At 34.0% G+C, this 21,590-nt stretch overlaps 3 protein-coding genes across 4 annotated transcripts in view; 1 reads left to right on the top strand and 2 right to left on the bottom strand.

The window, feature by feature from the left end:
* tbc1d31 (TBC1 domain family, member 31) overlaps window positions 1–3,624 on the bottom strand; it is a 20,114-nt gene extending 16,490 nt beyond the window's left edge. Inside the window, exons 1-7 of the mRNA XM_087287002.1 lie at window positions 3,292–3,624; window positions 3,054–3,200; window positions 2,346–2,461; window positions 2,087–2,265; window positions 696–847; window positions 456–615; window positions 1–195 (exon numbers count right to left, since the gene is read on the bottom strand). The exon at window positions 1–195 is cut by the window's left edge and continues 6 nt beyond it. Of these exons, the coding sequence (XP_087143128.1) occupies window positions 1–195; window positions 456–615; window positions 696–847; window positions 2,087–2,265; window positions 2,346–2,461; window positions 3,054–3,200; window positions 3,292–3,362 (1,020 nt within the window). The 5' untranslated portion in view covers window positions 3,363–3,624. The remainder of the gene's footprint in view (window positions 196–455; window positions 616–695; window positions 848–2,086; window positions 2,266–2,345; window positions 2,462–3,053; window positions 3,201–3,291) is intronic.
* Window positions 3,625–4,784: 1,160 nt separating this feature from the next.
* Window positions 4,785–11,352, bottom strand: si:dkey-29h14.10. 2 transcript variants are annotated; one of them, XM_087287066.1, is made up of 5 exons: window positions 11,238–11,352; window positions 7,023–7,286; window positions 6,880–6,930; window positions 6,496–6,630; window positions 4,785–6,226 (listed from the first exon to the last, which is right to left on the bottom strand). In XM_087287066.1, exons 2-5 carry the CDS (start codon window positions 7,243–7,245, stop codon window positions 6,027–6,029), a joined length of 609 nt encoding a protein of 202 aa, XP_087143192.1. In that variant the 5' UTR covers window positions 7,246–7,286; window positions 11,238–11,352; the 3' UTR covers window positions 4,785–6,026. The 2 variants fall into 2 exon arrangements, with proteins under 2 accessions (XP_087143192.1, XP_087143191.1); XM_087287065.1 differs by lacking the exon at window positions 11,238–11,352 and adding an exon at window positions 8,743–8,823.
* prelid3a (PRELI domain containing 3A) lies at window positions 9,261–21,487 on the top strand. Its single transcript, XM_087287067.1, has 8 exons — window positions 9,261–9,414; window positions 11,463–11,631; window positions 13,399–13,488; window positions 13,610–13,680; window positions 13,978–14,080; window positions 16,485–16,561; window positions 18,452–18,738; window positions 19,820–21,487. The coding sequence occupies exons 1-6, from the start codon at window positions 9,383–9,385 to the stop codon at window positions 16,545–16,547; spliced, it is 528 nt and encodes a 175-aa protein (XP_087143193.1). The 5' UTR covers window positions 9,261–9,382; the 3' UTR covers window positions 16,548–16,561; window positions 18,452–18,738; window positions 19,820–21,487.
* Window positions 21,488–21,590: the final 103 nt, after the last annotated feature.

Raw genomic sequence — 21,590 nt, 5'->3', positions numbered from 1 at the left:
GATTTCTGTGGTGAGACTTCGCACATCATAGATTTTAATAGCTCCACTGTCCATCACTGCGACAATATGGTGACCTTTAGGACAAACAGTTGCAGAGCTGATTGCATCCTCGTGGGATCCGATTAAAAAGAGCTGCTTGCATGACTGGATGTTGACAAAGCGCATGATGCCGTCTTGGCTTAAAACACCTAGAGTCTGAAGAGAGAACATTACAATGTGTTTTCAACAATAACCTTATAACATGAATCTTAGATGTGAACTTTTCAAATAAGGTTCATTATAGTTATAACAGATATTGTTACATATTAGTTATTCTTCTGACAAGAACATAATACATTCCAATAGACCAAGTCCAAAGAGACTGTGCATTGTAAAGGCATGCAGTAGATTTTAAACGAGTATTACAATAAAGTAAATACTAGGGCACAATGTTAAAGTTGCAAAGGGATTAGTACCTGGTTGGATCCGTCATCAAAACTATCTGGCAGGAAATCCAGATATCTTACTGTCTTGACATTTGAAGGCATCTGAATTACTCTGATGAGCTGTTGACTGTCCAGACACCACAAGTGGACAAGGTTGGATCGTCCAGCAGCAGCAAGTGTTTTTCCATTTCTACAATGGACCATAGTTATTTCATACAACATGGCATTTGCCAGTTGACCAATTTCCAAGTTCAAATCTAACAGCCTTACTGTGTAACAGCAAAAGTCCTGTAGTGAATTCTGGGCCCATTCTGTGGAACAGGCAGTTGATATTTGCAGAAGAGAGTGTCGGTCTCCCAAGCAAAAATGGAATTGTCGCTAAAGCAGCTAAGAATGGTGTTGCTGTGTGGGAGAAAAAACACCTGCAAAAAAGACACAAGAATGAGGGACTGATTCAAAGGGCTGGGTAAAAAAAAAGAATACTTTAATAATAAATAATCTTCAATTTAACAAAAGATATCGATGTTTGAAATCCACCAATATGATTCTTAATATAGCATGCTTTGGTTCAGATGATGTGAATCTTAAGATTTGTTTTGTTTAAAGATGCCATATAATGAAAATCTGGATATACCTAGGCATAGCTAAATATTAAATTTTCTTTTCGGCTTAGTCCCTTTATTAATCTGGGGTCGCCACAGCGTAATGAACCGCCAACTTATCCAACACGCTTTTTACACAGCAAATGCCCTTCCAGCCGCAACCCATCCACACACACACTCATGCACTACGGACAATTTAGCCGACCCAATTCACCTACACTGGATGTCTTTGGACTGTGGGGGAAACCGGAGCACCTGGAGGAAACCTACGCGAACGCAGCACTATCTACTGCGCCACTGCATTGCCAATTACATGTTCAGTACATGGATATGACATACCATGAGGCTCAAATATAATTCATTCCTACAAAACACAGATCATTACATTGCACATAGGATCATCAATATGCATACTCCAGCATTTAATTGGCCACAAAATGTCCTAACGACATTACAGCAATGATCATTTTCCTTCCATATTTTTAAGTTTATCTAAGCTTTTTTTTAAGTTTTTTAAGTTTTTCTACTTTGTAAACAGGGGATGCAGGAAGATTGAAGCCTGTTAATGTATTGTGCATACATTTTGCCAAAATGTGTATTTTTATTTAAGCTGTCATATTTTTTCCTCAATTTCCTTTATAAATATTCTTATCTAATAAGATACAACAGCTCCAAACAGGACTCACAACAAACTCATTTACTCAGGGCAAAAATACACCCATTCATAATTATATTTAAAAATACACTCTTGGTTAAAAGTCCTCTATTTTCAAAAGCATAACTTTTGTTTTCTTTATTTTTTTATGTTTTGGTACAATTTAATCAGATTTGACCAACAGAACAAATAGGCACTCTGCAATTGAGCACTGCTTGACAAATGAAATATATATCATGTATGTAGGTTTATTTAATTATTTAATATTTAATGCTATAGCAGTGTTTCTTTTGTATGCATACACTGAAAACCTAGGTCAGTGCTTTTTTTAAGCATGTATTATGTTGGAAAAAAAAACATTTATTTTTAATTTTTTTTTATTTTCACAATAAAACAACACTAACCTTTTGTATGCCAACCGACTGACGAACATTGAGCTTCCTCTTTCTCTGGAAGGTGTCGAGGCTCCAGAGCTGCGCGGTGTCAGAAGACGTGCTGATGGCGAAGCTGCCTGAGCTATGGATGGACAAAGAGGAAACGGCACCTTCGTGACCCCGCATCCAGCTCACGAGCTGCCTGGTGTCTGCAAACAGGAGATCATGCTGGTTAGAGCAGCTCAATCTGTGCATGTCTTTGTGAGACAACTGTACTTATGTGTCTCACCTTTGTCAAAGCACTTGATGGAGTAATCAGCCAGAGCAACCAGGAACTCAGTGGTTCTTCTTAAATTGAAGGCTAAAGCAGTGCATGCCTGTCCTGTTTTCTGGACAAGCTTGAATCTGATGAGCGATGATGTGAGAGATATGAAATTACATGATCAACAGGTCAGAAAAATTTATTATAGGGAATGATCACCCAAAGTGTATTTACACAGCCTCCACATTGAGGTGAAGTTAATTTTCTAATTACACATTCAGATTTTGTTCTTAATAATATCATTTTAGAAAAGTACTGCTTATACTAAATAGTGAAATCCTATTTACAGCCAATGACTTTCAAAGTACAGTAATCAATCAGTCAAATAAATAGTGCTCATGTTGTTTTGAAGTCATACTTACATGTGATTTTAGACAGAATATTTAAAGTACCATGGTAAACAACAAAGGGTGCATACTACACATTGTCACTGAATGAATGTGTGAATATTACACCAACTTTACTTTAACGTCCTCCACTTGTTATTTTGAAGAATGTTGAAAACCATTATCTATTGATTTTTTCCTATTAGTGATGCAATGACTACAGCTTTCCGACATTCTTCTAAATATCTTCTTTTATGTTCAACAGAAAGTCACTTGGATCCACTTGACGTTAAGTAACTGTTCATTTTTGGGTGAACTTTCTCTTTAACATGGGACATATAATGTATACCTGTTTCTGCAGATGTCAAATACATATATATTCCCATGATGATCACCAGCAAGAAACGACTCTCCGGTGGTGTCGAAAGCCACTTGCAGGAATCGAACCGTCTTGGTTTGACGAGCAGACGAGTTGCGGATCACAGTGGCCAGAACGCTGGAAAATACATACATAACGTTACATAACGTTATTCCTTTCAGTCTAATGTCATAGCACGTTTGCTCCGAGATAATTATGGCACACTTACCCGTTTTTTGATACTGATTTTCGGTGCCATATTTTCCCGTCTTCTCTTGACCCGATATCTGTAACTTGCATGTTTGTTTAGCATGGACTGAGATTCTCCAGCAAACATTACTCGCGCCTCACACGCACATCGCAGCGGGAAATTCAACTTTCCGACATTCACTAAAAACTCACTGTCGTGGTTGTTGTTAAACCTTATTCCCGCGTCGAGAATAATTCTATTGATAATACGTGTTTATGTTAGAAGTTACTAAGGGATTCAAATAAAGAAAGAACAAAATAGCAAGATGCAAGTTTCAGTTAGAGGAAGTGACGAATGTAAATAATAGCTGGGAATGGAATTGTGGGTATTGAAGTTGTTTAAAAGAAATATCACGTGACCTAACGTGAAAAGCAAAATAAAGGTAACGTTAGGCCTATAAATAAACAACAGTATATATAAGATAAATTGATACATTTACACATTTAATTGCAGAAATCAGATTTTATGGTGATTACTCCAATCTGAAACTTACATTTCTAAATGTATTTTAAAATAAGAAATAATTAATTACAAAATAAAATATATGCACTCAAGTTGCCAGGAAAAAGTAAAAAAAGACATTAAATCAAATTTGTCAAAATAAGGAAAAATCTTTTTGGAAAAAGAGTTTAATATTTTGAACATATAAACTCATAATTGCAAAAAAGTTAATTATTGGAAATCTAAATGATAGAAAACTTAGAAATAGTGAGACAAAATAAAGTAAAAAAAAAAGATTAAAGATTGCTAAATAGGTAAAAAATAAAGATTGCTAAATAGGTAATAAAGAAATAAAGATTGCTAAATAGGTAAGAAACGTAAGAATGATGTGAAAGAACTAAAAGATGTTAAATAAAAATGTCAGAATTGTGAGGATTTTGAGGTGACAAGTCACAATCACCTCTTCTATTTCTCCTTTAAATGTTTGGTTCCTCAAAAAACTTTTAAGTAAAAAGTTCCTTAAAAAATCTAAAGTGTGAAGAATTAAAAAAATGATTCAAACCTTATTATTAATGTAAATGGCAACAAGAAATGAAATTATTAGTGCCAATAAAGCATTCCCTAAAACAAATAGTCTCCTCTGCAAAAAAAACAAGAAAAAAAAACACATTTCATATTTTTTTAAGTAACACAAAACATTCAGACAATATGTCTGCCATTTCTTTCTCCTTCTAAAAGGAAATGTCTTTTGACTAAAGACTAAATGAAGAGTTGAGATGCAGAAAACCTCTCAATGTTGTGTGATATTGTCTTCTAAAATTAGCATTTCTTTTGCTCCTGTAGGTAGGCTCAGACATTTTACTTTTATAGTGAAGAATAAGTTCTTTTCATTGCCTTTAAAGTGAAATAACTGAACATAAACATGGGAACCTGATAAAAATGCTCATTTTAGGAGAACATTTCAGAGGCATTTAGAGGTTTTTGCATCTGCAACCTAAAGTTTTTACTCCAAAATCACAAATGGATGCATATTTTTCTCAGTATAAAAAATAAGACTGTTTTATTCATAAAAATAACTTTTTTTCCCACAACAAAAAGATTGAATCTATCACTATTCTTACAGGAATACACAGAGACATTATAATAGAATAACGTTCAATACATCATAAGAACAGATATTACTAGAGCAGGGGTCACCAACCTTTATGAAACTGAGAGCTACTTCTTGGGTACCGATCAATGTGGAGGGCTACCAGTTTGATAAACACTTCTCAAATAACACATTTGCTCAATTTACTTTTAATTATACTTTGTTTTTGGTAATAATTAATGATATTCATCCATGTGAAGACACTTATCATGTTAATGATTCTCACAAAAGTTATCAACAATGAATTAACAGGGTAGGAAATACCCTGTATTTAATGTATCAATGTGCAACACTTTATTTTTATATATCTCTGCAAATATTTACATTTTTAAATGATTACTTCTATATTAGATGAAGCTTACTGGTAAGTGGCGCTACGGTGAGCTATTTTTAGAACAGACCTGCGGGCAACACATGTGATCCTCGCGGGCTACCTGGTGCCTTCGGGCACCATGTTGGTGACCCCTGTACTAGAGTAAACAGGGGCGGATTGAACCAATAAGGTAAGTGGCTGCTTAGGGCTCCAGGAACTTTGAGGGCTCCCAAATAAATACCTAGAAGTATAAAAGATTCCTATAAATTATGTATAACAATGTTTTCTATCATATTTCGTATGGTGAGGGTCTAAAACTTTTAATTTGAATGTAATATTACATGTTTGAATTCAATCTAGGAGCAATCCAGCAGTCAAATCACTAAAGATTTAGTTTTAAAAACGAAATAGTTCATCTTAATTAAATAATTTCATAGGTTTTACAAGGTGCTTTACATGTTATTATTATTATTTTGCATTAAGATAAAATGTAAAAAGCATACAGAGCATCTATGTTCGCAGAGAGCTTATAAAAAGACTACATAATACATTATTACGATGTCAGCCAGCATCTTTTCAGATACTTCAGCTAAAACAATAAACATTGCTGTACTCATTAAAACATGAGAAACATAGTTCAGTTCAGTATCAATCAGGAAAAAAAAACAGTTTCAGCTCATAGCACAGAAGTGTAAAATAAGCTCTGCCTGAGCACCAAAGCATCGGTCAAAAGAAGGCATGTTAAATATATCCTTCCAGTGTACAATCATAGGTCGAGCTGAATTTCCCCTGATCACCATTTCACACCTTTTAACTGATCATGTCAGCCTCAGTCTCTGTATTTTCCTCAACATCTGAGTCACAGCTCTCTGTGACCGTCATGCTGTTGTGGTCCCCAATAATGACATACTCCATGCTGGATTTCTCCACTTGAATGATGCTGCTGCCACTTATTGTGTCCTGCGGTGGGATCAGCTGATCATGGCTCTGAGGATCTGCCGTTTCTTCCTCTGTTTTGAAAAAATAAATAAGTAAAAATTCATTAATGTATGAAATAGTTCACTTGGTCAGCTTTTTGATATCTAAAATTATACTACGTGACTAATCCATGTGAAATACGATAAAAAGTACACCGAATAAATGTACAAATCGCAGAATGATGTTACATATGCAATTAATGAACAAATAATGAAAGTTAAATAAAACTGTATATTGAATTAATTAATTACCATTATTTAGCTTACATGTATAAAATATAATACTCTATATTTCCTCTTACCGCTGATTGCATCATTCTGAGGAAGCAGAGCATGCTGGTCACAGGCAATGCATTGGTTATTGTTGTTCCCAATAATGCAGTTGCTCAGGGAAGAGTTTTGTATGTTTATAATATAAGGTGTAAATTGCACTTTATCTGTAACGAGAAGACCAATAACACACACATCATTATAAGCGACCACAAAACACACTAAAGGATGTGGGAGAGCAAAACAATGTGCCTAGTTATTTTGAACAGTGGGCTATAAGGTAAAGAACGTGAAGTAAGTGTATTTATTAACCCTAAAGAGGAAGTGCTAAATGAATTCACCACCCTGACACTTCCTAAAACAGGACAAAGAGAAAAGTGTATTGCATATGATGCAAAGTATGCAAATATGTTTACCTGAGAGAGGAATTTCCTCTAAATGTTGATGACCCTTGTCACTAAAGTGTGCTGGATGACAACAAATGCATGAAGAAAAAGATGAATAATCAAGTCAAATAGCAACAGAGATCTTTTTTCTAGGGAATACTGTACACACTAACCGGGAAATCCAGTGACATTTTCATACAATGCTGGGTTGCAAAGTCCAAGGCAACTGAGAAAAGAGCTGCACGCATTTTGTCCCTTTTTAATGACAATCTGAATCAGTCTGGAGGCTTTCTGCATGTCCGTGGACTGAGATGTAATAACCTGTTCTTCATGTTTGGTGATTTTGTTGGATCGGCACAAACAGCAGGACATCTTCTGAACTAAAGGCCCAGTCATATACTTACTGAGGAAGCCCAAATATTGCTGTAAAAGCTTTTCTGCAGAAAAAGAAAATAAGGAAGATGGTTTAAAACTAAAGAGAATTTTGAGGCAACAGTATAATATTTGTACGTTTAATGCTCAAATGCCCTGACCATAATATGTTCGTAAAAAGGGCATCACTTAGGAACAAAAATATATGAGCAATTTTATGCAAATGTCGACCTTGACATAGAAAAATAAATTTTCAGTAAAATAGCGAAACCCTTTCTAGGTTTTTTGTGTAAGCTTGTATTTTACAGTACTGCGAAAATACTCTAAAGTGTCTCTGTCGATGTTTTCAAACTATAATATTTGATTTACCAAAGTCACACAAGTGCCAATTTCACATCTGTCACATCCATAACGGAGAGATGTCACATCCATAACCTAGCTTTTTCCTCATAAATATACATAGGTCAAATCAAATAAAAACAGGCGACATGGTGGAGCAGTAGGTAGTGCTGTCGCCTCACAGCAAGAAGGTCGCTGGTTCGAGCCTCCGCTCAGTCAGTCGGCGTTTCTGTGTGGAGTTTGCATGTTCTTCCCGTGTTTGCGTGGGTTACCTCTGGGTGCTCCGGTTTTCCCCACAGTCCAAAGACATGTGGTACAGCTGAATTGGGTAAGCTAAATTGTGTGTACTGTATGAGTGTAAATGAGTGTGTGTGTGGATGTTTCCAAGAGATGGGTTGCAGCTGGAAGGGCATCCACTGCGTAAAACCATATGCTGGATAAGTTGGCAGTTCATTACACTGTGGCAACCTCAGATTAATAAAGGGACTAAGCCAAAAAGAAAATGAATGAATGAATAAATATAATCAATCATGTTTGTTCTATAGAGAGCCAACTCTTATCTTTTTGATTAGCATTGTTTCTTTGGGGTTGTACAGTTTAATTCACAAAATTTCTACAAGTTTGTTGTATACTGCAAACTTGCAGACTTTTTTGGTCACATCCATAATGTATGTTTATTTTCCTCATTTGAAATATCAAAATGTTTACAGATTGATATTTTTCTGATCCCTTAACTCTGTACTTAATTAATATTTAAAATATAAACCGATGTTTCAATGCAATGTTAACATATACTTTCTATGAATTTGTGTTTTGAGTTTTTACTGCAAATGTCACACCCATAACGTTGCACATATTGTGAAAATGAAACATCTTCATCTATCAGTCTAAAAATGCCTAAAGGTGTGCTTGGAAAAAGCAGCAAAAAATTGTTGTAGTTAAAAAAGCTTCTTTATATGTTTTTGTAATATTTAAACTGCATCTTTGATGACTAAATGTTACATATCATTTTTAAATGTGCTTTATTGTGAATAATACACCTCTCCTGTATTCTTTGTTAACAAACAGGACATAACGATGTGTTCCGCTTCCTTATTATCACAAACAAACAAACAAACAACAACAACAAAGAGTGTTAAAAAGTGATTGACCAAACGAGTGATTTATCAGTTCAAAACTTACCAGGAGATAAAACAACCGTGCCGTCCATCTTTTAACAATAATCAATAATGCCAACACGTCAACTGAAAGCGTTTTTTTGATGGCTTATGAAAACGAAACCGCTCATATAAGTTACGTAGGCTACACGCGCATGCGCGCTGAGAATGTAAATTCCAGAATGAATTCCCCCATGTTTATTGAGTCATTCTGGCGAGCTGTTACCGCAACCTTTAATAATATGTAAATAATAACAACAACATATCAGAAAAAAACTTTTAAATATGTGCCTATCGATACATTTATTGGCAACACATATTTTAACGCACGTCTTTTATCAAATGAAATGTGAGATTAGTTTATATAGTCTTATAAATACAGACAAACGTTTAAACGAATTCAATCTTATTTACTAACTATAACATCGCCTTTGCTCGTTTGTAGCGCAACACTGATATTCCAAGCCCTCTCCAAGCGTCAGAGGCTCAGAGCTCGATCTCTATTGGCTCAGTTGGCAGTTGCTTTTGGGAAAGGGAGGATCCGCTGCACTTGATGAGATGAGGAGCATCCCAGAGCCGGTAAAATGGGAGCGGAGCTTGAAAATATGATTGTATGAGATGTACAGTCCACAGTTGTCTGGAGGCACGTATAAACTGTGGCAAACATGAAGATTTGGAGCACGGAACACATATTCAGGTAGGCAAAGCCGCGTTTGGGATGAGTTAAGCGCGCGTGCACAGATTCCAGCATCCTCTCTGTCGTTGCACCCCGTTTCGTATTAGCTCTTGGAACGGGAAAGTCACATAATTTATTTAGACATTTTTTATATGTTTTTAACTATTAATTTCTATATGCTTGTAGATAACTCATTTTTCAACAATAGAGGTGAATAAGCATTTATTTGGGCCTAGCCGGTTGCTTTTCTGTCACATCTCTGCGCAGTGCACGACTGCTACTCATCATCACGCCTTTTAAAGGGATAGTTCAACCCCTTACACAGAAAACTCACCATGTACTGATCCTCAAGTCAAGTGGATCTGAAGAATTTTGAACCAGTTAACATTCACACCCATAGTATTCGGGGAAAAAAACATACACAATGGAAAGCGCTGGCTAGCAGCTTCCAACAATCATTATAATATCTTCTTTTGTGTTCAACAGAAGGAAGCAGTCCAAACAGCTTGTGACTGAAGGGTGACTAAAGCATGACAGAATATCTGTTTGAAACAAGTGGAACTCACTCAATTACGTAATCTAGGTTTTAACATGAAGTTGTGTAAAATTATTCAGTATTTTTTTCTTTTCAAAACAAATTAATTTAAAAACTGATGACTATATGACGTAGGGCTGGACCAATAAACGATATGATCTCGAATTGCGATAAAATTTATGTCAATTACAATGATAAGCTCTGGACTTTTCTACTTTGATCTATGAGAGGAAAAATGTTTTGTAATTTGATGGACCCGTTAATTTTTGTGGCTTCAGTCATTGTTGGGATACTTTTTTTAATCTGGAGGCATTAATAATTTATATCGATGTATAGCCTATATTGCTATAGTTCAATATAGAAAATAATTATCAAGATTTCGTTTTTGCCATTTTGCCCAGCCCTAATATGAGGTTAAAAAGCAGCATTGTTTGCAGGTCTCTCAGCCTGATAAGAGTGTTTTTTTCACTGACATGAACTAAACCAGCTGACAGGAATTCAAATCAAACAAGCTAATCAATTTAAAGCAGTTAAAACATCCAAATCAACAACTCTGTGTTTTTGTCATCAACATATTTTGATACAAAACCGAAACAGAATTGTGCAAATTCAATATATTTCCTAGTTTCCACTTGCTTTTAAAAAGATAATTCACTATAAGGAAAAAGCACAGCAAAATCCTCAGAGTAAAATGTACTCAGTTAAGATAGTATTTGGTCTCTTTCTAGATTGAGTTAATGTTACTCAAGTTAATGAGACAATGAAAGGATTAATTAGGTGAGGACTGAGCAATGATGATGAACACCTGCTGTTAATAAGCAGAAACACAGATAAGAAAAACAAAACCGGCACAGCCTTAGATGAAATCAGCTGATGTATAATACACTGAATCTCAGCATAGGATCAGCTTGATCAAAAAGCAACTCCACAAACAGCAGCTTTACTTATTACCTACGTGTTTGCCCTTATTTAAAGAGGGACCAAATACTCACTGAACTGAGTAAATTTTACTCAGAGGATTTTGCTGTGAAATCCTTAATTATAAGGAAATTAATTATTTTACAAAACTTTTTTTTTCCTCTGATAGTAGCTACACTGCAGTTATTTGACAATTACATTTAGTATTAGATACTATGTGAGCTGTTTGATGCAACACAACTGGTTTGCTGGGCACTCTATCAAACCAGCTGACCAAATCGCCTTAAACTAAGATCTTATTTTAAAACACTATCAATTTAGTGTCTATGATTTAAGCTGAATTGATCACAATCTCAAAACATTGATTAAAATGAATAAATCTCAAACAAACCTTTATTTTAGGGCCCCAGTCTCTCTTGTTTCAGACGTGATGTCTGCTGTTGATAATAGGATTACATGGGCAAAGTTCTACCTGCTTATAATGAAGTTAGATTTCCCTTGAATGTGGTTTGCATATGAGGTCATTGACAGTATATCGAGATCATTGTCAATATAGGGAGGTTCCTCATGAGCTACTGTAAGCTGTTGTCATCAGCTTTTGCCTGTATTTACACAGCTACCCCTGGGAGACTGTGATAAAAGCAGCTATGAGGAAGTATCCCAATCCAATGAACCCTAGTGTTGTTGGCGTGGATGTGCTGGACAGGAACCTGGACACACATGGACGTCTGCACAGCCATCGGCTCCTCAGCACAGAGTGGGGTCTTCCAGGGGTCGTCAAAGCGGTTAGATGATGAGCTTTAATAAATGTATTGCTTACATGTCTATATAATGTAGCGTTAAAGATACATTTTTCACCACTAATGTTTATCATAATATATACACTTACTAGTCTCACTTTGCTTGAACTAGATTAAATCCCCTTTTTCAGAATGTCTGCCTTTATTCTGTATGGCACATTTAACTGGTTGTACTAAGTGGTCTAAAGTTTGCCCACAAAATCCTCCCACTATAATATATGATTATACAAGGCAGGAGAGATCTGTGCTTTCAAGTTCTTTAGTCAAATGATCCTAATGTCATTGTAGGGGCCTAAGATGCATTAGACCACATGACCTTTTTCCAATTTCCTATTATTCATTTTTGGTCCTAAATGCATTGATTTGCTGCTCTGTGATTGGCTGATTACATATTTACGTTAGTACCACCAGTTGTGTAACTAATGGAGGGGTCATTGAGTGTATGTTAAAACTAAAGCTAATGACTTAAGCTAGTTTTAGCAATATTAGCAGCATGTATTGTCCGCAAAAGTTTTTAATTCAAATTTGTTTTATGGCATCCTTTTATAGTTTACCAAAACATCGAATTATATAAATTAATCAACAACATGTAAATTAGGGCTGCACAATTTATCGTTTCAGCATCGATATCGCAATGTGATCATTCACAATGGTCACATCGCTAGTATATGCAATGTTGAGTCTGGTTTATAATTTATCATTTCGCAAGTGTTTTTTGATGCCTGTGACTGTTTGAAGATTTCAAAAGCAGTCAGGCATAAGAAAATGTACTGTTTGTAACATTGAAAAATAAACAACAATTAATTTGTTTCTCTCTCTATAAAAAAACAAAACAAAACAAAAATAACTCCTACTCTAGCACTAAATTCTCTGAGCACAAATAAGTTACTTTGAATAAATAGCACTTCTCATATGTATCATCTCTTCTTGGTGAATCGCTGAAAACCTTCTCAATTGTAAGTCGCTTTGGACAAAAGCCTCTGCTAAATGACTAAATGTAATGTATTTCATTGAATTGTTTATAAAACAAAGATTATGCAGTATTATTTTACATTAAATTATTCAATTAATGTATACCTGAATACAATTAGACTCTTTGGAAAACAATAAAATGCTGTTTATTTAATTTTCAATTTTTCTTTATTTAATTTATCTATGCATGTTTATTCTTTTTTATGCACTCCCCTACCACTAAACTCTTTACAAACATTTATTTAACTTATCTAGTGAAATTTTGTATATATTACAATATATATATAGCAGAATAAAAAAATTTTGTCATGTGTCATTTTTCCAGCATCGTGCAGCCCTATTGTATGTGTACTCTAGGGTAAGGGTTAGGATTAGTTTAGACTTAATAATTATGGATCATTTACTGTTATTTCTACATTATTAACTAACTATTAACTAATACATTTAACTCAATAAACTACTAATCTGCTTCTTATTAATAGATAGTAAGTTTGTAGATGGGTTTAGGTACTTGAGTAGAGTAAGGATGTAGAATAAGATCATACTTTATAACTATTAATAAACAGTTAATAACATAATCATAATAACAAAATAATAGTCAACATGAAATAAGCCTGTAGTTAATAGTGGGAATTAGTACATATAGTAAAGTGTTACCAAATTTTCATTATAAACATTGTAATGGTGTTAAAAAGTCTTATTCGTTGACTTTCATCTACCTGGTTCTTTAAAAAGGCACCACTTACACAACTTATCTTAAATCTTTTTTTCTTTTCTTAGATTTTAGGGACAAGTCGAACTGTCACGTATGTAAAAGAACATTCTATTGTCGACCCCGAAGAAAAAAAAATGGAGCTTTGCTCAACAAACGTAAGTGTTTGCTTAGCTATTGACAACTGCAACAACTGTTATTGCAAAACAAATCTATGTTGTTTGATTACCGGAAAGTGCTTAATTTTAAACTGGACTAAATACATCTCTTTCCCTTCAGATAACCCTAACCAATTTAATATCAGTTGATGAAAGGCTTGTCTACAGGCCTCATCCAGACAATCCAGAAGTGTAAGTAAAGGATCATTTTATTACATTTATATGAATACACATAGAGTATAAATTGGCGCCAAGCCTAGGACAAATTGATATGTCACTCTTGATGTTTAAGCATTCTGCATAGTTGTGGTTGGAGATTGTATAACGTTTAGTATGTAAGTATAGTCTGTTCTAATGGTCTAATTTAAGTTGTTCGATCAATAAAGGCAAATATCTGCTCATCCCTTTTGGCCACTACTGTAAAGCCAACAAATAATATATCAATAAGTTCAATACCACATTGAAATGATGTTTGTTGTACTTTTTCAGCACTGTATTAACCCAGGAAGCAATCATCACGGTGAAGGGTGTCAGTCTGAGCAGCTACCTTGAAGGACTGATGGCTTTAACTATGTCAGCCAATGCAAGAAAGGTAGACTGCTGTTTTACTGGCAATTGTGGTTTCCAGAAGGATTGTAAAATTGACAAGAGTAACGTAATCATTAACCACAATGAAGCTAAAAAAACTAGACCAACTGTTTATTTATTGTAGCACTGTTTACTTTAATAATATTACAGTAGTTAATTCTGTGAATGTAAGGGTTCCCACGAGTCTTGGAATTTCATGGAATTTTAAATTTTAACACACATTGAAAGACAGGAAGTTTCTTTTAATATATTTTTGTCCAAGTCATGATATCAGTTCTTTTTTGTTTGTGGTTTCAGATATTCGTTTTAGTTTAATTGTTCTATACCATCATTTTGGTTATGATTAGGTTATTTTTAATCTTCAGGTCTGTATTGCCTCCTTTCATGCTTATCAACTGGCATTTACTGAATGTCGATTGGAATGTTATCACTCGATTAAATGGGCATTCTTAGTGGTTATCAGCTGATAGATATGGGCCGGTAGGGGCCTTTTGTGCCTTCTTCAGCTCAGAAGGCTGTTATCATCCTCCCACATGGTTAATCAGCTATAGATCATACATGGCTGCGGCCAGAAGTTAATGAGAATTATTTAATAAATTGTATTTTAATATCTACCCCTACCCAACCCTAAACCCGTCACAGTAATGTAAAAACAGATCTGGATGTGGAGTCTTCTCTATTAGTATTGCTGATTAACCATGTGGATGGCGCAGTAGGCCCCTACTGGCCCATATCTATCAGCTGATAACCACTGATAACGCCTATTCAATCGAGTGATAAAATTTGTTGCGGGTGTCCCCAGACTGTTCCTAATAATTAAGGCTAACATGTCAGGATAATATGCGTTTTAGTGGCTCTGGCTTTAGAAAGACCACTTCAAAGAATGGCTATTAAAAATACTTCACAGAAAAAATGTATGTAAAGTTTGCAAAACTACTATTGAGCTGTCAAATATGGGAAAGTGAGCATTATGCAGCAATGCAAACAGAAAGTATCTTGGATTATTTTCAAAATCTGAGCTAAATTATCCATCGTTGTTCTCATAGTGGCTAATACAGTCTTGCAAATTAACAATCAAGCTAAAATCCTTTTAATAGTATGTGAAACACAACAGTTCATTGTCAGTCATAAAGATTCAGCTTCTTAGTCTGTGAAAGTCAGGGAAAAGTCAGGAAATTTGATAATTGGCTTGAACCCTGAAATTTCTGGAAAAATGATTGACACCCAACCCAGCAAGCATTTTTTTAATAATAGATGTCTAATAGACGTCTAAACATAGTCGTCTAGGCTAAAACAAGGCTAAAATTGGGCTGTCAGTAAAAATTTAATAGACGTCTAAGAATAGGCCAAAACTAGACTAGTCATCAAATAAACAGAAATGAATGAATATATATAAAGTCTATAAACTACATATAACTAAAGTCTGTCTAATCTGTCTACATGACAACTAGTCTAGTTTTGGGCTATTATTAGATGTCTATTAGATTTTCACTGACAGCCCAAATTTAGCGTTGTTTTAGCCAAGCTGTCTATTAGATGCCTATTAAACACACAAATGTTTGCTAGGGAGTCACTTAGGCTCAAATACCATTATATCTCAAATCTCTTGAAAATATTTGCTACCATTTAATAACACAAATAGTATTAATTTGCATTATTGAAGCGATTCCCAGCTAGCATGTACGTTTGTTTAAACAACATGTAATAAACATCCAAACACAGACATCTTTGCTAAAACAAGGCTGAAATCGAATACATGTATAACTATTGTCCATATATAGACCAGTCATCACACAGACAGGAACGAATGAATGCACATGTGCGGTCTGTTTGATGACTAGTCTATTACGTCTGTTTCACACATAATCCACCTGCAGTGCATTTGCGGTGTGCAGTACGTATGCATGCTGTTTCTATTCACTTATTTATCTATGCCATTTAGCAAATATAATACACAACACACCTCAATTATTAGTATATATGTTGAAACTCCACAGCAGTGCAGAAACAATATTATCTATTAGACGTCTTTTAAGCATAAAATACATTGCTGGGTTCTCACTGCGTTTGTTCATAATGTAAAAAGTATTAATCTGACCACATTTTTCCAGAATATCCCTCCAGACGTCATGCTGTATCATGTGCTCACTACACACAACAAATCCTTGATGAAAGCTGGCTACTTTCATCCTAAATGGGAACTTAGTAGTTCCTGTTTTTCTGATGACCCAATCAGAGAAGGACCATAAAAAAGCAACAGATATGACGTGGTTTTGCCCTTATCTAGCTAGATGTGAGGTAGTTTTAGTTTATATTTTCAGGAATAGTTTCACGTCTCTACATATGAAGGGTTATACTGTAAGCGTCACACAGCCCTCTAAATAAAAGATGAACTTTGTTTGTCACAGGGATGGGATGCCATTGAATGGATCATTCAGAACTCTGAAAGGGAGAAATGTCCTTTTGTGTGACCTGTATTGAACAGGTAAGGCTTCATCTAGCATCTGCTTTTGGAGGCCACAAACCAGTTGTTGACTTGATATGGATTAGAACTCTGTTTTGAAATAAATTGTAGCATATAGCAAAGCATAGATGAAATAGAAATATAAAAATACACAGTATACATATTTTTATATGTTTGTATTTATTTATTGATCGATTGTTTGATTTATGTTTTTTCAGGGTGTTCACTGCCACTAAAAAAAAGCCGTAAAATGTCTTCCACTTCAAAAGCTAAATTCAGTGCAATGTTTTGTTGTAGATCCTAAATCGCTTTAAATGGTTCTTCATTTTTCTATGTCCTAGTAAATCGATATAATATCTGTCCAATCACAACAATCCATCTCAATAAAACTTTAATTTAAGGTCCGTATTTACCAATATGGTCTTATTTTCTCGATTTCTCTATTTTATTTTCTCTATTTTCAGTTTGTTTTAGTCTTTTTTGCATATTTATGACAGCCCAGATTGTTGTGCATACATTTAGTTTATTTAGTTATTTAGTTATACATGTAGTTTAGTTAGTTTTAGTATAGTTTTTATTTTATTTTCTTGTCAAAAAAGTAAATTATGTTGGGAAAAACATGTTTACAACTTGGGTTTAATTGTTTTGAGAGATTATTTAAAATATATGGCTAGGAAATCATTTTGTTCGTTCGTTTTGTTTTGTTTTGTTTTGATGGGACAAGTAAAAAATTTTTTCGCGAACCCGATCTGGCCCTTTGAAAAATCCTTAGCATTTAGTCCTATACAGAATATTTCTGAAATTTCTTTCATAATGGTCTTAAAAGGTTCTTAAAAATCTTACATTTGACTCATTGAAACCTGCAGAAATCTTGTTTTTATATTATTTAGACAATTCTGACTTCATTTATTTCTATTCTGACTTTATGTTTTTAAGTTTTTTCTTTTTTCCTTTCAATTCTATTTAAATTCTGATTTTCTAATTTAAATACTGACTTAATTTTTTACAATTTTTGACTTTATTCTTTATTCTTTTCAGTTCTGATTTATTATTTTCAATTCTGACTTTATTCTTTTCAGTTTTGATTTAATTCTTTTCAATTCTGACTTTTTCTGGTAATTCTGACTTTATATGTCTCTGATTTGCAACTTTATTTCTCAGAATTCCACATTTATTTCTATAATATTATATATATATTTCTGACTTTATTTTTTGCTTGTTTAATTCTAACTTCATTTCTGACATTTCTGGCTTCATTTCCTAACTTTATCATAATTCTGACTTTATTTCCTACTATTCTGACTATTCCTCACAGCAAATAGGTCGTTGTTTAAGTCAGTTTGAACATTTCTGTGTGGAGTCTGCATGTTCTCCCGTGTTGGCATGGGTTTCCTCCGGTTTTCCCCTACAGTCCAAAGACATGCGCTGTAGGTAAATTGAATAAACTAAATTGCCCGTAATGTATGTGTGTGAATGCAGGAGTGTGTGGGTGTTTCCCAGTACTGGGTTGCAGCTGGGGTCACCACAGTGGAATAAACCGCCAACATATCCAGCATATGTTTTACACAGCAGATGCCCTTCCAGCTGCAACCCATCACTGGGAAAACCCTTACACTCCCATTCACACCCATACACTATGGATTTAGCTTACCCAATTCATCTATACCACGTCTTTGGACTTGTGGGGGAAACCGGAGCACCCAGAGGAAAACCACACGAACACGAGGAGAACATGCATGCAAACTCCACACAGAAACGCCAACTGACCCAGCAGAGGTTCGAACAAGCGACCTTCTTGCTGTGAAGCGATTGTGCCACCATGACTCCCTCCCAGGCTATCATTTTTTAAATATACATTTACTATTATATCTACTACCTTTCTTCAAATGTCTGTTTTGTTTGTGCTTTCAGAGCCCACAAATGAGGAACTCATGATCAGCAGCAGCTCTGGAAGCACATCTGACTTCACCCAACTCTCTTTCTGTTGATGTTTGCATTCAAAGGTAGTCCAGTTGTTTCTGCATGCCATTGGGTTCAAGACCTCATGAAGTTGCACTATTACAGACAAAACCGTATAGAGTTTTGAATGTCGCTACAAAATGTAAAATGCAAATGCACTGCTCTGACTACCTCTCATTTTAGTTCTTTTAAAGTCATAACAGGGGTCCTGGTACCAGTTGGATGTTTGTAATCCTGGGGTCCGTTCTTCGTACGTGGATTACTCAGTTAGCTGGATTTGGATATTGACGATTTGACATGATCCAGGATCGTTTCGTTCTTCAAAGCTGATCCGAGAGGTGTTGTCATGGCAACAGTTCTGCTAGGTCAAACCTGATCGGGAGCAGGTTCAATTCATATAAACAGGATTAGATCGGCTCAGTTCAAGCAAAGATAATACAGAAAGTATGTACCGAATTCTGATATTTTCTTACAGTAGTAGTTATATACACTCGGGAAAATGGTACATATTTTTTAACTATATACTATATAAAGTTATAGTCATTAATAAAATAAATTAAGTTATATATATATTAATAAAACGTATGCAATCTGCACCCTCGATATGGAAGTACAAAGCCACCTGGTGGTGCAAAGAGAAAACTTATTGATATGAACTTTTTAGATCGCTTTTGTACAAATTGTGTATAATAGAAATGCACAATATGTGACTTTTTTAAAGCAATAATACATTTATGCAGTCATGAACATGTTTTGATAGTTAATATGCCGGTGATTTGATGCTTCACAAAAGTTGCAGACGCCTTTACCAATATGAAAACGCTTTTGTAAACAACCAGTTATTCTTTACACAGATTAAAAAACGGCTACTATAATAAAGAAAATATTTTTTAAATGCAGAACTAAATACACTGATTTGCATTGAAATACATGATGAATACTCTCGACACATGAAAGTGTAAAGCCTGCAGCTCACAACAAATGTGGAAGGTTATTGCGTGTCATATTTAACAAGCCGTTTACTGCTAATTTGATGTAATTTTGCTCACATGGATAATTGAATATTAATCAGATGATGTCATTACGCTGCTGTGCCGTCAGCCAATCGTTGCATTGCTGATCATGATTTCGAGGATCGATAGATCTGTCCTTCACAACACACGCAGCGATCTCAGATCAGTTCATCCAGACATTCTAATCTGATTCGCGAACTTGTTTGAAGAACCAAATTAGCGAGAGATCAGTTATCAAGATTAACTGATCCAGGATCTGCCAAATCATCTTAGATCATTTAAGCGAGGTACGAAGAACGGACCCCAGTACTTTTAAATTCAAATCATGAAAAAATGAACAATTGTAATTATTTTTATTATGATGTCATGAAAGGGAATGTGATTTAATCTTTGTTTGAAGTTTGCATGAGTAGTCTAAAAGTGTATTTAACACAAAGTCTAACTCAAATGTGTAGAACAGGTCAAAAAGTCACTTTGTAGAGTTTATTTTGGAAGAAAGTGCTATATTTAAAAGGGGCTTGTTATGCTGCTTTATAATGTACACATTATTAAGATTTCAGCTTGTTTGTAAGTCTGTTTGTTTGTTTAGTAGAGAGATATGGGCGAATGCTTATTTATGATTTAGGCTAAAAAATGTCATTTATTATTTTATTTTTATAATGCTGGTAGCATGTTTGCTTTATTTTTGTGGGAAAAAGTTACAAAGCATTTGTTAAATTATTAACTGTATTTTATTTTCAGTTTAATGTATCAAATTCATTTGTTTTACATTTGTAAATTTTATGATATTAAAAAATATAAAGCTTTCTAGCAAACAGCTTTTAAGATTTTTTAGAGCCCCCTATTGGCAAGACGATTAAAAAAAATTATATATATATATATATATATATATATATATATATATATATATATATATATATATATATATATATATATATATATATATATATTTTTTTTTTTTTTTTTTATAAAAGTTTGGGGTCAGTAGGATTTTAAAATAAGCTTCTTCTGCTCACCAAGGCTGCATTTATTAAATCAAAAATACAGTACAAATTGTAAAATGTTATTGCATTATAAAATAGTTGTTTAAAAATTGTTTATAATTTAATTAATAATTTTAATTGTTTATAATTTAATTCAATAATTTATTTCAGTAATTTTACTGGTGATGAATTTTCAGCTTCAAATATTTATTATTATAAATGGTAACAGTAATAAAAGCAATAATGACTGGAGGAATAATTTCATTTGAAACTACATACAGTAAGAAATCAGTTATTTAAAACTGTAATAAATATTTAACAATTTAACCTTTTTTTACATTTAATAAATGGCGCATTGATGAACATAATAGTTTTCTTTAAAAAAATACATGAAAAAAACTGATCCCAAACCTTTAACCGGTAGTTTAAATATTAAAATATATTTATTTATACATGAAAAAAACTATTACATTTTACACTTGAAGTGGGCAGACATACGTTTTTGTTAGTTTTCTTTGTAATTTTTTTTACAATATTTTATTTCCTGATGTAAAGAGAATGACTTCCTTTTTGAATTTATTTAAAATATATCAAATTTGATTTGTATAAAATTCTGTGTAATGTACTGAAATGGTCATCAGTGTCACTGTTCATTTTCATTAATCATATATTTAGATAATAGCCTACTAATATTGTGCAAATCTACTTCCCCAATGATGAAACATGAAATCTAAAGCAGAAAGTCTCCACAGATTTAATGAATGCTCCATTAGTGCTGCATGTTGTTACATTTTCTCTTAACTGAGGCATTTTAATGCATTTATTTATTTTCTTCTTGTCAAAAGGGACAAAGGTCATGAATAACACATACTAATACATAAATAAGTCTTTTATATGTTCTTTTATTAACATTACAAACCCTGATTAATTCTCCTGTGTGGAGGATGTGGTGTTTATTGCTTTTCGAGAAATAAAAAATAAAATAAAAAAGATTTTCTTTGAATGTTTTTTTGTGCATGACTTAGTAAACATTCATTTTCCTTTGGGTTAGTCCCTTAATTCATCAGGGGTTACCACAGTGGAATGAACTGCCAA

This window comes from Danio rerio, chromosome 16 (genome assembly GCF_052040795.2).
Source record: "Danio rerio strain M-AB ecotype USA chromosome 16, GRCz13ab, whole genome shotgun sequence".
NCBI lineage: Eukaryota > Metazoa > Chordata > Actinopteri > Cypriniformes > Danionidae > Danio > Danio rerio.
The sequence above is the reverse complement of the archived record's forward strand: the minus strand, read 5'-3'. Positions and strand labels throughout refer to the sequence as shown.

Excerpts from the sequence above, each read along its gene's own strand:
- si:dkey-29h14.10 (XM_087287065.1), bottom strand. The coding sequence starts at position 8,770 with ATGGACGGCACGGTTGTTTTATCTCCTG. Across the intron at positions 6,931-7,022 it reads AAATGTCACTGGATTTCCCG|CACACTTTAGTGACAAGGGT; the intron begins GTTAGTGTGTAC and ends GTTGTCATCCAG. Across the intron at positions 6,227-6,495 it reads TCAGAATGATGCAATCAGCG|AGGAAGAAACGGCAGATCCT; the intron begins GTAAGAGGAAAT and ends TTTTCAAAACAG.
- prelid3a (XM_087287067.1), top strand. The coding sequence starts at position 9,383 with ATGAAGATTTGGAGCACGGAACACATATTCAG. Across the intron at positions 11,632-13,398 it reads TTCCAGGGGTCGTCAAAGCG|ATTTTAGGGACAAGTCGAAC; the intron begins GTTAGATGATGA and ends TTCTTTTCTTAG. Across the intron at positions 14,081-16,484 it reads TGTCAGCCAATGCAAGAAAG|GGATGGGATGCCATTGAATG; the intron begins GTAGACTGCTGT and ends TGTTTGTCACAG.